This window comes from Plectrocnemia conspersa, unplaced genomic scaffold, assembly GCF_051122295.1.
Source record: "Plectrocnemia conspersa isolate PC_06_02 unplaced genomic scaffold, ASM5112229v1 ptg000012l, whole genome shotgun sequence".
Lineage (NCBI taxonomy): Eukaryota > Metazoa > Arthropoda > Insecta > Trichoptera > Polycentropodidae > Plectrocnemia > Plectrocnemia conspersa.
The window spans coordinates 26,918,772-26,937,175 of NW_028277176.1; the positions used below are offsets into that span (position 1 = coordinate 26,918,772).

General features: G+C 33.5%; 2 protein-coding genes across 2 annotated transcripts in view; one reads left to right on the plus strand and one right to left on the minus strand.

Moving 5' to 3' along the window:
- Positions 1-9,223, minus strand: part of LOC148228711 (pyrethroid hydrolase Ces2a) — a 44,290-nt gene extending 35,067 nt beyond the window's left edge. The window contains exon 1 of the mRNA XM_088199174.1: positions 9,087-9,223. The gene's annotated coding sequence lies outside the window, so the exon portion shown is untranslated. The remainder of the gene's footprint in view (positions 1-9,086) is intronic.
- ttv (exostosin glycosyltransferase 1 ttv) overlaps positions 8,685-18,404 on the plus strand; it is a 264,636-nt gene continuing 254,916 nt past the window's right edge. Inside the window, exon 1 of the mRNA XM_088199171.1 lies at positions 8,685-9,658. Within this exon, the coding sequence (XP_088055297.1) occupies positions 8,790-9,658 (869 nt within the window). The 5' untranslated portion in view covers positions 8,685-8,789. The remainder of the gene's footprint in view (positions 9,659-18,404) is intronic.

Here is an 18,404-nt window from a genome sequence, read left to right on the forward strand (position 1 = left end):
CAAAAAATATTTGTGATTTACTGGGAGATATTTTGAATGTTCGTAAATGCCAGAGGTGGTTTAAACAATTTAAATCCGGCAATTTTGATCTAAAAAATAACCCTGGAAGTGGTCGACCTGTTAAAGTGGATAGCGATGTTTTAACTGAGCTGATTCACCAAAATCCATCTTCAACGATTCAAGAACTCGCGGAGCAACTCTGATGTTCATGGTCAAGCGAGCAAGAGCATATCAAAAAAATCAGCAAGACGCGGAAACAAGGAAAATGGATACCTCATGAATTAAGTGAAAAATCTAGGTGAGCGTCTAAACGCGTGCACTGAGTTATTGGAATTAAATACCAAAACTCCATTTCTACATCTTGTAACTGGTGACGAAAAATGGGTGTTGTATTCAAACCAAGGACGCAAGAAACAATGGCTTTCAAAGGGCCAGGTACCAAAACCCACCCCTAAGCCCGGGCTCTCTGCAAAAAAAGTTATTTTGTCTGTTTTGTCGGACTGCAAGGGAATAATTTATTTTGAAACATTAAAACCCGGACAGACAATTAACGCTCAAATGCATTGTGATCAACTAGAGCGTTTAGATGCAGAAATAAATAAAAAAAGACCTGCACTGGCTAATCGTTAAATGCACAAAATTGTTTTATTAAAAAACGACATTCTTTTCCGGTACACCTAATATAACGAAGGCTATACCGTTTTTGGCTTTGATAAGAAATCAGTGTGTATACATAATAAGTAATAAACTACCTGCTTATAATATTAGCACACCACCGAATGGCTGTTCGTTTCCAGGTCTTACAATGTTCGATCCAATACAGTTGCAATATTTTGTCGTACTTCTTGGCGTTGTTATGCAACAACAACAACAACAAAACGGTCTATATTCAAATATTAACAATTGAATATCAAAAAATGTATTTTTTCATGAAATATACTTTTGAATTCAGAACTCACTTTCGTCCGACCGGCTTAATGGTTCTATGTTTATAGTATTTATTACACCGTATTTATACATATTTTGTACAGGTTTGACCTACGTGACGACGAAAGTGAATGATGTCATTATACCAGGAATTTCAGATACATTTAAATAATAATTAGAACAGTGGCGAGTATCTCAAACTTAATTTATGGGTTATACGTAACAAGATGCAATTATTTAATACTACAGGCGGCCCTCGACTTTCGCACATAATTGGTTCCTGAAAATGTGTGCGAATGTTGAATGTTCGAAAGTAGAAGAAATTAAAAAAAATTGAAATTGTGTGTATTTTAAAATATTTATTTATGAAGTAAATATAAGAGTCGTTTAAGAGACATGTTTAAGTGGGTTTGCAGGTGTTTCCATTGAAAAGTTATCAAAAGTTAACTGTTTTCCACTATTCTTTTTCTTTTCTTCATATAGTATTTTATAACATGCTATGTTTTTATTGATCGCCTTACGCACTTGAGATTTGCGTTCTTCATTGGGATCACAATCTTCAATAATATTTAAAACTTTGTCAAGATGCGTGAAGGCTTCATTCATATTTTTCATTGTTAAAGAGTTTTTCCAAAATAAATCTGTCTCATCTTTATTAAATATTTGACTAGAGGAATATTCTCCTTCTTCAATAATTTTGGATAATTATGAAATAAATTCTTTTGCAGCATCTCTATCAGCATCAGCCGATTCTCCAGTAAATTTATTATTATGAAAATAATACCTCATTTTAAAATTGTAAGACCAACCGTTACTTGCATGAAAAACCGTGTTAAAATTTTTTTTAATCTATCCTTCCAATCTTTGTGCAAACTAAGAGCTTTTGCTTGAATAACTGAAGTACTCAGAGGGACATCTTTTTGACGTTGGTCATCGATCCATGATGACAAAGATTTTTCCATTTCATCCATGTTTTTTTGCCGTGTTTTTTTTGAAAAATATCTTTAAAGATTGTGGAAATATATCTTTAATTTTTACAATTTTGAAGGTATTCCTTAATTATATTTTATTTTGCAAAATTGAACATATCGTAGACATGTTTGTATCATACGAACGTCCGATTGAAGGAAAAGATTCACCGCTATTAGAACGTCTAATAATTTCCATCTTTGTCTCGAATTGTGTAAAGTTTATGAGTCCTTGATTTCTTTTTGTTCGTATCAATACTGAATTTTTTTCGTTTTTTCATTCATGTTAATCATTTTTTTAAAATGTGCGAAATAGCGAATGGTGCGAAAGTCGAACGTTCGAAAGTCAAGGGCCACCTGTACATTAAGATTTGTTTGAACAAATAAAAAAACGACTGCGGCGATATGACATACCATGATATTCCGTCAAAAATATAAAATGGCGGCGAGCATCTAAAACTTAATTTATGAGTTACAAAGAAAAATACGTGGCGGTGATGTGACATCATGTTATGACGTCATATCGCGAGCGCATTTGAGCCTGACAACAGTATAAAAACAGCGTTACCCGACGGATTTCATTCAAACTTTTTTTCTAAACACTCCAGGCAGTAATATGAACAAAATGTGAAATTTTCAGCGACATCAGTTCAGTAGTTTTTGCGTCTATAGAGTACACACATACGAACAATGCCTTTTATTTATATAGATAAGTAGGTTATAATTTTTAATTTTTACACAAATCATGCAATATTTACAGTAACTATTTTATTTGTATTTGCAACACTTTTTTAAATTGGCAACACTGCTGTCAACTGACAGATACTTTATAGTCGATTGTCAGTTTTAGTGGGAAACTGCACTTTAAAACCCTCAAAATAATACGTAATATCAGTAAAATGTTCAAGAGCAGTTCGAGACACTGCAAGACCGCGTTTGATAGTTTTTGTTATATATGTGGAACATATATATCTGTGAAACAGATAAATAATATAACTCCAAAGATTAAAACTTGCCATATTGGTGATATGCTAAGAAGCATTTTGAATTCTGTTTTTAACTGATGTTTATCTTTATATATTCGTGATCGTTTTTAATTATGCACTAGTACATATATTACATACTACTTTTACTTTATATTATCACAACTTTCAATAAACCCTTAGATAAAAACGTTCCTAAGTACCAATCACTGGTACATATTTTTAATGTATTGGGTTCAAACAAACAATAATTTGACTGTAACTTGACGTAATACATCATGGTCACCATAGACGTTATAGAGGCTTTGAATATGTATGATAAACTTGGCTTAAATCAATCATTAAATCCTGGTTTTAAAATCTTTGTTGGCTAGTGTAGTTAGCTCAATACATATTTTTATAAATGGTTTGCTCGTATAATGTCGATTTATTTTATTTTCGCAACGTAGCAGTTTAAAAGGCAATAGTAAAAAATTCCGCAATATTCCACAATCGAAATTTGATTCGAAAATAAAAAAAATGTTTCCTCGTTTGGAAAACGCAAACCATAAGCAGTTGAATAAGCGCGTTCCTCGCATGACGAGAATAGTAGAATTTCAATTGCAATTGAAAAAATAAAACTGATCCTGATTTAACGTATGGAGGAAAGTTTTATACTACTAGCGAAATAGTGAGTAATATTTTTTTTAATATTATAAAATAAATCAGAAAATGGAAAGTGAAATAAACCATTTGAATTTAATATTACTCTACAGGAGAAAATAAAATAAAATACAAATTAAATATTTTTTGTTATTTACTCAAAAATGAACAATATATAAAATAACTAGCTGTCGGTACCTCACTATCGTGAGGTACCGAAAGCTAGCGAGTGTGCGTATACCGGACCCTCAACTTTTTGGGTTTTAAATATAATTTTTGCTTCGTTCTGATTTTTTTTAATATTAAAAAAAAAATTAATGGTTCAAATTGGACATTATTATTTAGGATTTTCAATAATAGACAAAATGGTTTAATCTATAAAAAACTACTAACATTTTCAATTCATTTGAAAATAGGTTTACAACTTGACTAAATATTTCCAGAAGAAAACATTTTATATTATTTATTAGATTTAAAACGTTAAATTTTATCATTATATTTGAAACTTAGATATTTAATGATAAATCTAAATACTGCATATCATTTATAAATAGGTTTAGAACTTAGCTAGATAATAATAAATTAAAAATTGTACAGTGAAATCTCAATACAGCGAAGCTTACGGAACCAATGAATAAATTGCATATAACACAATTTTATCATAAATTTAAATCTTAGTAATAAGAACTTTTTATAGTTACACCATAAGTTGATTTATAATTTAAAAAAGTTGTTTATATGTTTTATGTGTAAATATAAAAGCCAATTAGAAAGAAATAATAAACTGAAAATATCAAGCACTTAATCTGTTACTTTAGACCAAAAGTGCGCTTTAAAAATAATAATAATTTTGAGACCTTTGTCAATTTTTATTAAAAAATATTTATATTTATATATTTTTTAAAGTAAATGATTTATCTGCGCAGCATTATTAATTTTAATAATTAATAAGTGCAAAAAATTTTCACATTATTTAAAATTAATAATAAACTAAACATATTTAAAATCTATAATAAATTAAGAATATTTAAAATCCATTATAAAATAAAAAATATTTTTAAGGTTGAAAAAAATATTTTGAATAAATCTTGAAAATTTATTCTAAAACTTTATAATTTAAAAAATATTTAAATAAGTTAAAAAAATTAAATTAGTTATAAAATATTTTACAATTTTGTGTAGTTTCCTTTCAAAGGGGTCAGTAAGAGAGATTTTTGCAACACTATGTGTTTAGTAGTTGGTTGGTAATGAATAGTACTTATTTTGAAATTTTCCCCCTTTTTTTTAAAATGTTTTTTCAAGCGAAATTTTAAAAATTCTTCAAAAACTATTAATTTAAATTGTCAACGTTCGCCAAACTTCAAGTACATATTTTTTTTTGTCAAGAGAAGCTAATAAAAATCCACATTATTTATATTATATTTTAAATACCGTATAAACTAAAAATATTTTAAAAAATATTTTTTTTAGAATTTGATGATTTTTAAACATATATTGATAAGTGTTTTACAATTTAAATCGTTAAAATCAATTTCGTAGTTCGTTCTTAAGCGCGCGGTGATATCCCGATCATGTATCGGGATATCCCCTCAGTTGCTTACATTTGACAGTTCTGTCATCAGTCAAGCGCGCGCCGGGATACAGCTTAGTGCGATTCAATAAACAGTAAAATATGTTAATTAAACAAAGCATTTTTCATACAAAGTGTCAATTGAAGATGATTTAAAGTGTATAACATTATTAAAACTATAAATTATGAGTGTGCCAGTAAGTGTTTGGTTATATGAATACTATATCACGGTTATTCTAACAAAATTACTATTGACTTTCTAGGATCTAATATTAAACGACAAACAGCAGTGATTTGGAAATTTAAGATATACATGCCAAAGTTAATTAAACATATTACAATGGTAGTAATAATGAAAAATCTCATATTAGTGTAAACAAAAAGTTACTTTTTACCCATATATAGTATCGTTTACAGTCAATTTCCAGAATCAATGAGAGATCTAATAACATTTACGTATGGCAAACAATTAATCTATGACATATTGCAACTATTTTGAAGAAGATGAAGATATGTCAATCTACGTGTTTAATCCTCTACAGTAATTTCCGTTAATTTTGTTCTTCGGTTGTCGTTCAAATTTAATTTATGGATTATATTAGTAGTAATAATGTGTTTAATGTTTACTCTTATTGTTTTTTAATTACTTTTCAGAAGCAATGATGGAGCAATTTGATGACCTATATGCCTATAACGTAGAATTGATATATATAAACAAAGAGTGAATCTTCTCATGTTGAAGTCACTGTCAGCAAGTATTATCTTTTTATAAAGAACATACTACATAAGTTTGATGTAACTGAGTATCTTGAATTTGGCTATTCCGAAAGAGGAATAAAGGCACAGAACAAAAATTGCACATATTTTGCCACATCGGAATTAAAAATAACCCACTCTTAGATATTTTGGCTATCGATTATTCCAGGTATGCAATCACATATTTATAATCATTGTAAAATGTTGTTTATTAGATAACATCCAAGAAACTACACATTTATAAGCTGTCCGTTGGCTGATATAGCGTTCCGACAGCGCCGATTTGATCGACATTAACTTTCAATCCTCATACATACTAAGGATTTATTTGCAATTCGTAAAATCTAACGAATATGTGCATTAAATCAGAAACAACGATAATTTTTATGTATTGTAAAAGGAAAAACTCATTTTTCGGCCTCGGAGCCCGGTGACGGGAATTCAAAATTGAAGATTTCGTTACGAAGATAGTTTTATCATTCTTTATCTAATTTAATCAATGTATTCTTTTTATCCTATACACATTATGTATATATTTAATTTTAATAGTCATAACACACCTAGTTAAGTTGCAATCCGATTATTTATAAAAGGAAAAACTCACTTTTCGGCCTCGGAGCCCGTCGCCGGGAATTCAAAATTTGAAGATTTCATTACGAAGATTGTTTATCTAGTTTAATCAATGTATTCTTCTAATCCTCAACACATTATGTATATATTTAAGTTAACATAGTTATAACAGACCTAGTTAATTTGCAATCCGATTATTTATATTCAGTCAAATGACAAATTAATGAAAATTATTGTCGCGTAGCAAAATTTTATTATTAAATAAAAGCGTTGTTACGGTACTGTCTATTTGAATTCGAATGCTTATTTTTCATTGGTCGAAACTATTTGAATATTTGAATGCTTATTTTTGATTGGTCGAAACAACAGAACGCATTACCGGCGGCTCGAAAATCAATCGGAGCAAACTCAATTTTTATTTTTATTATAATTTATTATTATAATTCCTTTGTTTACGTGTATTGTTACACACCGTTCATACAAAGCGATACGATTTACAGAGTAGATGATTGAACGGAGAATGTTTCATTTAAAGTTGTGCGCGTCCGGAAGCGGCTTAGAACAATTATATATAAGATTGTTACATAAAACGAATTGTTTGTGCATTACTGTTGGACAGATTGTACAAGCGAGCGTTGATCAGAACTCTGCAACGAATTATTTAAAAAAAAAATCTGAATACCTTACATAAATGCAAATAAAATTTGTTTTATGGAACAAAGTATTTATTTTAATGCACAAATAATTCACTCTCAAAAAAATTCCCTGTTTAACAGCACCTCATAAAAATAAACTAGTCAGTGGTCATTTTTTAATATTTCGATTTCATCAAAATTCATAGTATATTATTAAACGCTTCCAGCTACCCCCACCATTAAATAACGTCTCTGTATAGAATCAACAGCAAAAGCAGTCTATCGATTATCTGGAATTCATTATAAAACTTTTATTAACAATAATACGACTTACAATAAGTGAGAATCAAATGAAGTATATCTAAACAAAATTTTGGCCAATAGTAGAGCGCAAAAAACAATTATCACTTCTCAGAAGTTAAAAATACACATCAAAAGCAATAAAATCGTGCCGCCGCCGTCGCTCCAATACTTTTTTGTATTGGACTTGACGCATCGTCTTCTCGACCATGTAACGACGGCCTGTTCCTTTCCTATAAATTACTGACTAAATCATGATTGAAGGTGGATGCTTAACAGTGAGCACAATACATCCTGGAATGTGGTTTGCGAATGGCATTTTGTTTTCTCCATCAAAACTCGAAACACAGACTCCTTTGAGAAGCACACCTTCAAATAAAAAAATACGCTTTAAAGCGGTATTATTTTATTCGTAACATACAGCACTATTACCTTTTTCCAATCCTCAACAGTGAAATTCTTGTAATTATGAGGAGTAAGTTTTGATTTTCTGTTTCTGAAACGGTTATCTTTTCATCGGTTATGTTTTTAGTCAATAAACAAACTGATAATTTTTGGTTTTCAACACAAATATTGCGAATCTTCCTGTCATATTGCAATAAAAAGTCTTACTAGATTCACATTGAGTCTCATTGGCCACGAGGTCAATCACCCCTAAGGCCAGCTGTTTTCGACGGCAGGTCAGAGTATTTCCCCATCTTTGTTAAAAAATAAATATATTTATCCAATTTGAAATCAGCTTGCATTTTTCGGGTCAGAATTCTAATATGGTTGTAGTTAGAATTTATATTAAAAGAAGAATTTAAAATAAACAATTGTTCCAAAGGCAAAGACGCATATATTATACATATGAGTACCACGATTAAAATGAGATAATAAAATAGTTTAGGTTAACTTCAAGTTTCTTCCGTTAAATACGACTGAGGCAGCACGTTAATTTATTATGTATTTTTTATTCTGACCGAGACTTGATTTTTAATCTGACCCAAAATTGATTTAAATTCTGATCGTTTAATTTTGCGCGTTTAAAATCGGCTAATAATGCCATATTAATACGAAAACATCCAAACTTACCGTTATAATTGTTGATTAAAATAAAACAAACGAAGGCAAAACGACAACAAATGCATACATGCATATGTATGTTGCCAGTAAAAATAAATAACATAATTGAGCTGTTTTTACACAAAGCACTGTATTATAATATATAGATTTATATATAATATAATATTTGCGCGTATTTAAATGTAGTTTTGAACGGGCCGGTTGCGTCGCGTCTTTGTGCGCACGCGCCGTCGTCACGGCGACGCGGCGGCGCTAGCGTCGCGCTGTCAGTCGCGCGCCGCCGGGTGCGGGAGTCGGGCGGGTCGCGGCCGGCCGGGGCCATGTCCCGTCGTCGCCCGACCCCCAAGGGTTAGTCGTTTAGTCGTAGTTAGCCATGCAGGCCAAGAAGCGTTACGTGTTGCTCGTGTCGTCGTGCGCGTTCCTCGCCTACTGTTACTTCGGCGGAAACCGCCTGAAGGGAGTCGCGCCGGGGGAGGAGCGCCCGGCGAAGAGGTCCTTCGCCGGGGCGGCGGAGCGCGCGGGGGCCGCCTCGGACGTCAGACGGCGGCCCCTCGCTCCGCCGGCCTCCGACAGACAGTGTCGCATGGAGACGTGCTTCGACCCGACCCGCTGTCGGGACGAACTCAAGGTGTACGTGTATCCCTCGGAGGGACCGTCGTCGCTGTCGTACCGCAAGGTGACGTCCGCCCTGCGGCAGTCGCGCTACGCCACCGACGACCCCTCCAGAGCCTGCCTCTTCGTGCTGGGGGTGGACACGCTGGACCGCGACCCGCTGTCGCCGGACTTCGTGCACAACGTGCCTCAGAGGCTGCGCAGGCTGCCCTTCTGGAACGGAGGCAAGAATCACGTGGTATTCAACCTGTACTCGGGCACCTGGCCCGACTACGCCGAGGACGCCCTGGGCTTCGACCCCGGACAGGCGGTGCTCGCCAAGGCCAGCTCGTCCGCGGCGCGCTTCAGGCCCGGCTTCGACATCTCGCTGCCGCTCTTCCACCGCCAGCACCCCGAGAAGGGCGGAGAGCCGGGATCGGGCTCGGCCGCCGGCTTCCCCGCCGACAAGCGCTACCTGCTCGCCTTCAAGGGGAAGCGCTACGTGCACGGCATCGGCAGCGACACCAGGAACTCGCTGTGGCACCTCCACAACGAGAGGGACGTGGTGCTGGTGACGACCTGCCGCCACGGCAAGTCCTGGCGCAACCTCAAGGACGAGCGCTGCGACGAGGACAACCGAGAGTACGACAGGTGAGTTTTTGACAGCTGAGTTTTTGACGTAGACGCCGGTGCCATCTAGCGGACCGCCTCCCAACTGCGCGTTTGTTTATTTTCCGTTACATTATATTATATTCGTTTGTTTCATTTTTTCTTTATCTTAGACGTTAAAGTTAAACGAATAAATTAAATATTTTCAAGCTCTTATTGGGCTAATAATTAGATTCATTTATCTTTCGTTCCTAAATTCCATCTCTCCAAATATTCAAGTACACGAGCCCAAAGCATAATACAAATTAAACATCTCTCTCAACGTGGAATAAAATGTTTTCGAGTCAATAGTGGGACCATTTTTTTGAAAAATTTAAGTGCTGCAGCACATTTATAATAAAGTCTAAAAGCAGGGACGTCATTTACTCCACTTTGAATTTAGCCAGAAAAAAAATATTACTGACTGGTTTTTTGCCCTCTATATGAAAAAATCAGAAATTATCAGATAATCCCTTAAAAATAGCTGAATAAAAAACAAGCTCGAATCTATCACAAAAATATTTTTTAAAATACTTAATTTCAGTGAAATCATGTCGGAATACATTTTCACCAGTAGATATATATTTTTACTTCTGGTAAAATTATATGATTTCGACTTTTCCATACATGTATTTACTTATCATTATTTAATTACATGCGATGTATATTTTCACTAGTGCAAATACATTTTCACCAGTAGATATATTATATATTTCTACCTGCGAAAATACAATTTAACTGATAAGCGTTAGTGAAATTATATGCTGTTCTAAAATGTCTATGAAACACAATTTGTCAGTTGCGTAACATAAATTTGCTGTTCAAACCCAAACCTAACATACACGAATTAACCAAACCCAACTTGACCTAATGAAGGTTCTAAAACTAGAATTTTAGAACTTATATTGAGTCAAGTCTAAAACACAAATATAGCCAACTCAATTCTCAGGGAGAAATCTCGTATTTTGTTCCATAGTTTGTCTGCACTTCGATATTACACTATGTTTTAAAAGTATGATATCTAGCCTTATCAATATTACTACGGATTTCTTGAAGTGATTGGTTGAAGTATATTCAAACCGAATTTTGGTCAATAGGAGGGCACAAAAACAATTATCACTTCTCAAAAGTCAAAAATTCACGTCAAAAGCAATAAAATCGTATCTAAAGAAGTTGCAGTTTTTCTGAACATTAAATCATTACGTTTTTAATTTATTTAAAATTCTTATATTATTATCATTCTGAGTAAATATGCAGTACCTACATGTTTAATTAACGATCACCTGATATTCGCATGATATTCTCTCTTATATTTTACAAAAATTACATTATATCGTGTGACTTCATGAAAGCATTCACACGAAAAATAACTATTGTTGCATACAACCGGCAAAGGAATCTTTGTCAAAGACTTAATAATATAATCATTTGCTAATCGGAATTCCTAGAGTCGGTCGTAAAACTTATATTGTCTAATATTATTTTCGGCGTGGCAATTGGAAGTTTCTGTCTCTTTTTTAACCACCTGCTCTAAACGAAACTGCGAATTTATCAGATTTAAAAGTACTATCTCTTTTCAGAAAAGAAATATGAGAATTCTCGAGAAAAATGAAAAATCTCGAAAAATTCTTGAGAAGAATCACTGCATCCTATTTGACTCGTATAAATTTATTTTACTTTCATCAGAGAGCGTCATTCTTCCTCAATCCAAAACATTCCAGCTGTTGTATCGATTGGCTCATTTTATGCGTGCCAGACACATTTCTTCGGGCAATAACTGCTTTTTGGCTCGTACACGCCTGCATATTCACTAATCTACATACAAGGGCTGTCCACATGTATATCTTTATTAAATTTTTCGTAAAAGCTCACTAGTTTCACGCATGTAGTATCACTAAGGTTTTTCCAAAGATTTTTACTCTTAACCCAATTTATTGCACATATTTCGATTTTTTTTCAATGTTTTAAACTGATAATGTAAAATTTATCGTGTCGATAATCTAATTGATGAATATCAATTTTTTAACAACTAAATTGTAAAGGATTTGGCATTATTATTTTTTATAAATAATTTCACTATAATAACTGACGGGTTAATTTGCTAGGTAAACCACTCAAAAACAATATGGGCACACCCCTAAAACTTACGGAGGTATCTCAACATTGTTTATGATTTTGAGAAGTGTTTGGCATCGTGTAGTGCCACAAAACAGACAGCAGTTTAAGTTTGATAACCCAATTATGGTTTTCCAATAGTTCAGAATCGTAACTGTTAAAAAATCAAGTAACATCTTCCCGTAATTTTTTTTTTTGTTAACATTAGCATTTTTTGACAAAACCATATGGTTACATTGTATGCTTATTCATTGTTCTATTTATCCATTTAATTCCTTGGCGTTCAAAGAAAATTGCAGCATCATAAATGTACGTTTTAAATGCTCTCAAATAAGATGACAGTAGATCCGCATTGGATACCTCACACGATGGCAAAATATCAAAGGGGTCAAAAACCCCTCTAAGTATACTTTACAGTTTTACACATTCTGCTTTCTCGGAATTCGTGGAGTTAACGTGTGACTTCATATGTAAAAATACAAGACGTGTCATAAGTATGTTTAATGTATGTACACACATGGCTTTCCATATCAATACATTAATTCAGGACACGTACAAAATACTGTTCTTTAATTGATTGGGCTGACGTGTTCGGCACGAGAGAAGATATCGCATAATTTAATTGTATTATTATGTATTATATTACCACTTAAATATTTTATATAAGCCGTATCAAATTGCAGTAAAAGTACAAAAACTTACAGAATGACGACATTATGGCGTCGAAGGTGATATCTTGTTTTACGGCCCAAGATAGAATGGCGCTGCGAAATGTTAATGCATTTATAATTTATGGTGGTTGCATTTGGGTTACGGTTTATGCAATTTAAAGGCCAATAACTTGGACCCTCTAAGGAATACGGGAACATACATAAGAGCAATAAAATTCAAGTGCATCGACACAGGAGAACGCGTTTAACGGTCGAGGTGACCCAATTCGCGAGCCAGTATTAAATATGCAATATGATGCAGGTTTGTGATATTTAAGAATTGAAGATTTTTGTAACACTTCAAACATATTTTTCTCAAATCTGTAAGAGTATCCGTATTTTTTTTATCATAATTGAGATTTAATTAATTTTATTATTGACACAGCGTGTACTCAGTTAAATACTGAGGGTGGTGTCGACAACCCGAGCTGTAGTGTCGCGATTGCGTTCCTTATTCTTGAACGTCCCAAAAAATAACCTCCTTTTTACGACATTTAGGTTCTTTGCGAAATATAAATATGTTTTAGGACACAGCTATGAGTTGTAACAATATATGCGGAAAGGTACACGTCTCTATGTATTTTGATTTAAATAATTATTATGTTAGGTTTGGGTTTGAACAGCAAATGTACGTTTCGCAACTGTCAAATTGAGTTTCATAGACATCTTGGAGCAGCATGTTATCAGTTAAATTATATTTTCACGAGTAGAAATATATGTATGCTTGTGAAAATGTATTTTGATGCAACTATGTATAGTATGTAGTAGTTATTCGTTAATTTTTTTTTTTTAAATAATCGATCAATGAACTTTTTTTGTAATATAAGTTGATTCAGTTAAATAGCGAGTTTTCGGATCTTGGTGCGCTCGTTTGTAGCAAACGACGTTAATCTATAACCCGGAGGCATGGATTAAAATTACAGGCATTAGTTTTTTAACTTCAGGGTTCACCAAGTTTAACGGCGGTCGTCCCATGAAATTGCGACTGTCCATCGCGAATTGATTCGAGTTACACGGCAGTAAACATGGTGCTTAGTCTGGACTCGTTTTTTACGTTTCGGTGTTTGTGTCGCCGCTTTGTTCGCGACCGCTAATAAATTTAAACCGGCGCCGTCGTAAACATATATGTGTGTTTAGAGTTTGAACGACATTCTCGTCAGTGAAATTGGAGGAATGGACATTTGTTATTTTTTCACGGGCGCTTCTGACGCATATTTGTAAACAAAAGTATATGAAATATGGTGTACAATTATCGTTGAATCTTTATAAGCTATTATGCGTAGGTGTGCCAAAATATATTTATAATTATAGAACATCGCTTTTATTAAAATTTAATATATATAAACTAATACCGAACTATGTTTGTTAGTGGGCCGAATTTCGCAACGATGCCCACGACGATACTCATCCACAATCCGCCGGTGAAAGTTGTATCGTATTTTTATTGTTTTTATTATATTAAGACCGACCGAAGTCAAGTCTAATAAAAATTAATTCCCAAGTAAATATTATTTTATATATCCTATGTTAAATAATATTATATATGCTATTTATATTGACTGCAAGATTGCTATTTGAATTTTTCCCAAAACAGTCGTGTCGTTTGGAATGATTTGCTGACCAGTTTCGTTCCAATTTTTGTATTGCATGGGCGTTTGTCGTTTGCGCCACAAATTATTGAAATTTTCCTCAGAGGTCCCATCGTCAACGACGTAAAATTTATAGATAGTTTTATACCTAGAGGCCCCGAAGTCGTTTTTGATATCTCACAATCAATTTATTTTAACGCACGACGTGGCGCCTATTCGTTAACATCTTTTCAACTATATCTGTCAAGTGGTATTTGTAATATTTATTTTGTATATTTAATAATAAATGTAAAGTATTATTGTTTTAAATTGGAATGTCGTTGATAAAGAGGTTCCAATTTAATTGATAAACTTATTGCCACGACATAAAACAATACGATTGATATTATCGGTGTCCTGACGGACCGTGTGGTACGGTATGCTATGTCTTAATACCCCACATAACAAAGGATATATTCCCCTATTTATAACCATATGAAGAAACAGAGATATCATTCCGTTTTAAAATAACTATGCAGCTTTCATAGCCCATATTTATTGATAATACATTTATTTACGACATTATATTGTAAATGTTAATAAAATAATCTCACAGCTTTGAAAAACGACAATCGCGGTAGATTAAATTCGATTAAAATGGATATATTCCGAGAAATTTTTCTTAGCAATTTTATTAGATACATATGATACATTTACGAGTAAAAATTTTATTTTTAACATTGAAAGTCAGATATGAAAGTATTAGAGACTTTCATATAGAAAAAAATCTTGGAACGTCAAATCAAATATTATGTTTTCATATATGTATTATGCATATATTAATATAAACGCCTGACAATGTGTGCAGTTTTTTGCTCTGCTATGTATCTTTTACTATGATGTCATAGGTACCAACACGTGTGAACTAATGTTGCATAAAAATGGTGCGATGATTTTTAAGATTTGTTTTTGAATAATTGTACAGATGTTTTTTTTTTATTATAATTTATCGTTCTGGCTCTGATATAATAATACTAAACATGTTTTATAGCAGAAAACAGTGCTTCGTTTAATACTGGGTTCGATTCCTACAGTAGGTATATCGGTTTACAATTTGTAGAATTGGATTTATACAATCAGTGAGGGAAGATTGAACCGCGTCTATTATATATTATATTATATATGGAGGCTACATGGCTTTCAAATTGATGCAAAACTTGAAGCTAGCCAATAAAGTCTGAATCCGAGTACCTTTACTGAATCGGAGTTATGGCTTTTATTTCCGAATTTTCCTTAGTAATTTGCAACGATATTCTATTTATATTTTTTAATCCTTGTGGCCGTGTAATATGTATTGTCTTTTTGTCGATTATGGCGTTATCTTTTAGCGTCACCGCTTTGTACTAGCTATAAAAATGCGTAGATTTCGTGGCATTGTTTTTTGAGGTATATTTTATATTCCTCAGACATGCTTTCTATATGTAATAGCATGTAATAATTAAAACGATGTTTTAATGCACTATTTGGGCTCTGTTATTCGAACGCATTTATTTGGCATTGCTCTGTGGCAATGCAATTATCGGGTCTGGTTTTTGTATGATATCTTTTGTTAAAGACGTACTTGCTTTATCGATATTTATTTATATTGTCGATGTATTATGAACGCTACAGGAAAAAATATTTATTATAGCATAGTTTACAATTTAAAAACGGTCTAAGACTATGTGAAGTTTTACTTGCCTTTTTATAAACATAGCGTCTGACAAAAGACTGTATATACGAAGGCAGTGCAAATATGTTATTAACAGGGCTGAAAAAATGGTATACATGTGGTCATTGATAAATTCAGTGTTCTCTAAGAATGCTTAGATTTTTAGAAAATATCTCTAAAAGAGACTTCATTGATCGTTAAACGTCTTTTAATTAGTGACTTCGTATAAATTGTTTTAAATTCGTGACTTTATTTTGGGTGTTCGTAACGTCATTCCCATAAGGAGAAACAAGTTGGCAATTAATTTTAGCATCAGTTATTTATTTTGAATAACAGAAAAGGATCGCAATTGAAAGAATTTGGACTTACCAGGGCAAGCACATGTTGTTGAAACTGAGGTCTGATTGAGATCACTATGTCTCGAATCATCGATTAATTTCAAAAATAATCCTAGTGACTAGTTAAGTAGGCGTTTTGCCTCCGCCAACTTTTAAAATTTTTAAGTTAACCTTAAACTGCGTTTGTTTGATGTAAAACGTAGAAATATCCCGATGACCTATAAAGTAACTGATGATTAAACTGTCACTAGAAACTGGATTTGGCTACATATATTCGTTCTTTATATTATTTCACAATAAACTTCGAACTAAATCTACCCATCGACTGTTTTGTTTTGTTAACTTAACGCAAACATAAACGTACAATATCGACAAACACTTTTATAAGCCGCTCAAAAACTTGGAAGCGGCTCGCTAGAATAAGAAATTGAGTGGTTGTAAAAAAACCGAAATTATAATTTCCCGTTTCAGTTTTTACGACGGCGAAAAATCTCGCACAGTTTCACCCGAGGTTGAAGAAGAAGAAGCGCCCCGCAAGCATCATTTTATCGCGGCCGTTTCTCGCGCCATTGTTGTATTAACAAAATATGAAACTGAAAACTTTGCGTGTATAACCTTGGAGTCGTAACTTTTACGGCGGCGCCTGAGCAGCCATTCGGTTAAAGCTGGTATTACACCGCACCACACGCACGCGCCGCTCTTCCGGATTTAACATCCGAGGGTCCTCGACGCAGAGGGTCCAAAACCGGGAAATTCCCGGACGTGACCCCGCGCCGGTGGTTCCGGCGCCGCTAATTGCCGTAGAAAACTCCAGTCAAAAGCCTCCCGTAACAGATGGGAAACTTTGACATCGATACATACCGGGAAAGTAAACACGCCCGCACTGTAGAGAACGATCAAATAAATGGAGGCAAAGAAGCGACGTTTGTATCGTTGAAAACTTTAGCGGGAGATGAAATTCGAAAAAATTATCTACATTGTATTTGAAGAGGAAACATGTGCATTTTTCATATATTATGCAATGTGTAGAAAATGTGCAATCTATTGCAAAGGTGCAATCTATTGCAAAGGGTTTTTGTAATAGATAAAATAATAAGATCAAATTTAAAAGCGATGTTTCTAAAAGTTACTATAATAAAATGTATTATTAGTGTTACTCCACCCCGAGCAATCGTATGTTATTACCGGTCTAATTAGCTGTATACAGCAACATTTTTTTTAGAAAATTGAAGCACAGAGCTTCTGGTATTTGACGCTTGCTCTCCATTTAATGCAGTTTCTATGTCACGTTTAAAGGGTTGTCACGGGTTTTTAATTAATATTATACATTTTAATTTTCCCTTAATAAAATAAATATTTAGGATTTTTTTATCTGGAAGGAAGCAGTTTTTCCTTCCAGATCCTCTAGGGCGAATTTTCTTTCGGAGGAACGGAGCCCCGGCGGCGGGCCCACTATAATTAACAAAGTACAGTTTCTGACTGTAGTTAAGTTTATAGTCTTAACCTGAAGCGTCGTTCTGGCTTATATATTGTAAAAAGTCTCTATTTTTTATCTCTCGGCTAATCATGGGTGATCAAGGCAGTAAATTTAAGATGTACTTAACTTAATTTATTGAAATACTATGAATTACATGAAAATATATATTTAAAAACGACCACTGACTGGCCAACTTCCCCCCTCCCCTCCTGAAAAAAGCTAAAATGATGTCTCTGGCCAATGAGACCTACATTTTTGCCTAACATTGCAGGTGCTACGTCAGTTACACAGACACAGCACATACATATTATGTCAAGTGCATTCTTGATATCGACATGAGTTGATTTTTTGAGTGCTACTAAATCGAGCATGTCTTCTTTTATAATTACTTCTGCAGAAACATAACGAGTGCTTGTTATACCTTACTAGCTCGCTACTGTAGCTGCATTAAATATACCAAAGAGCCGCATGCGGCTCGTGAGCCGCTACTTGGCCATGTGTGGTGATATAGTATGTATATATTCATTACAATATGTGTGTGTAGTAAATATCATACGTGTATTTTTATTAGATACATACACGTTTTTTTTATATATGTGTAATAACAATAGCTCTAATATTTATTAAAAGATATTTATTAAAACCATATTAATTTTTGTAAAAAATATTTAACTTCGTGTTACCTAATGTATCAACGTATTTATGTTTGCGTGTCAAAATAATATATTTGCTTATTTATAGACACGAAATATGTACGTATAATTACATTTAAATGACCCTTTTTTAATTATTTCTCTGTAAACCGAGTACAAAAAATATTAGCTATAGTT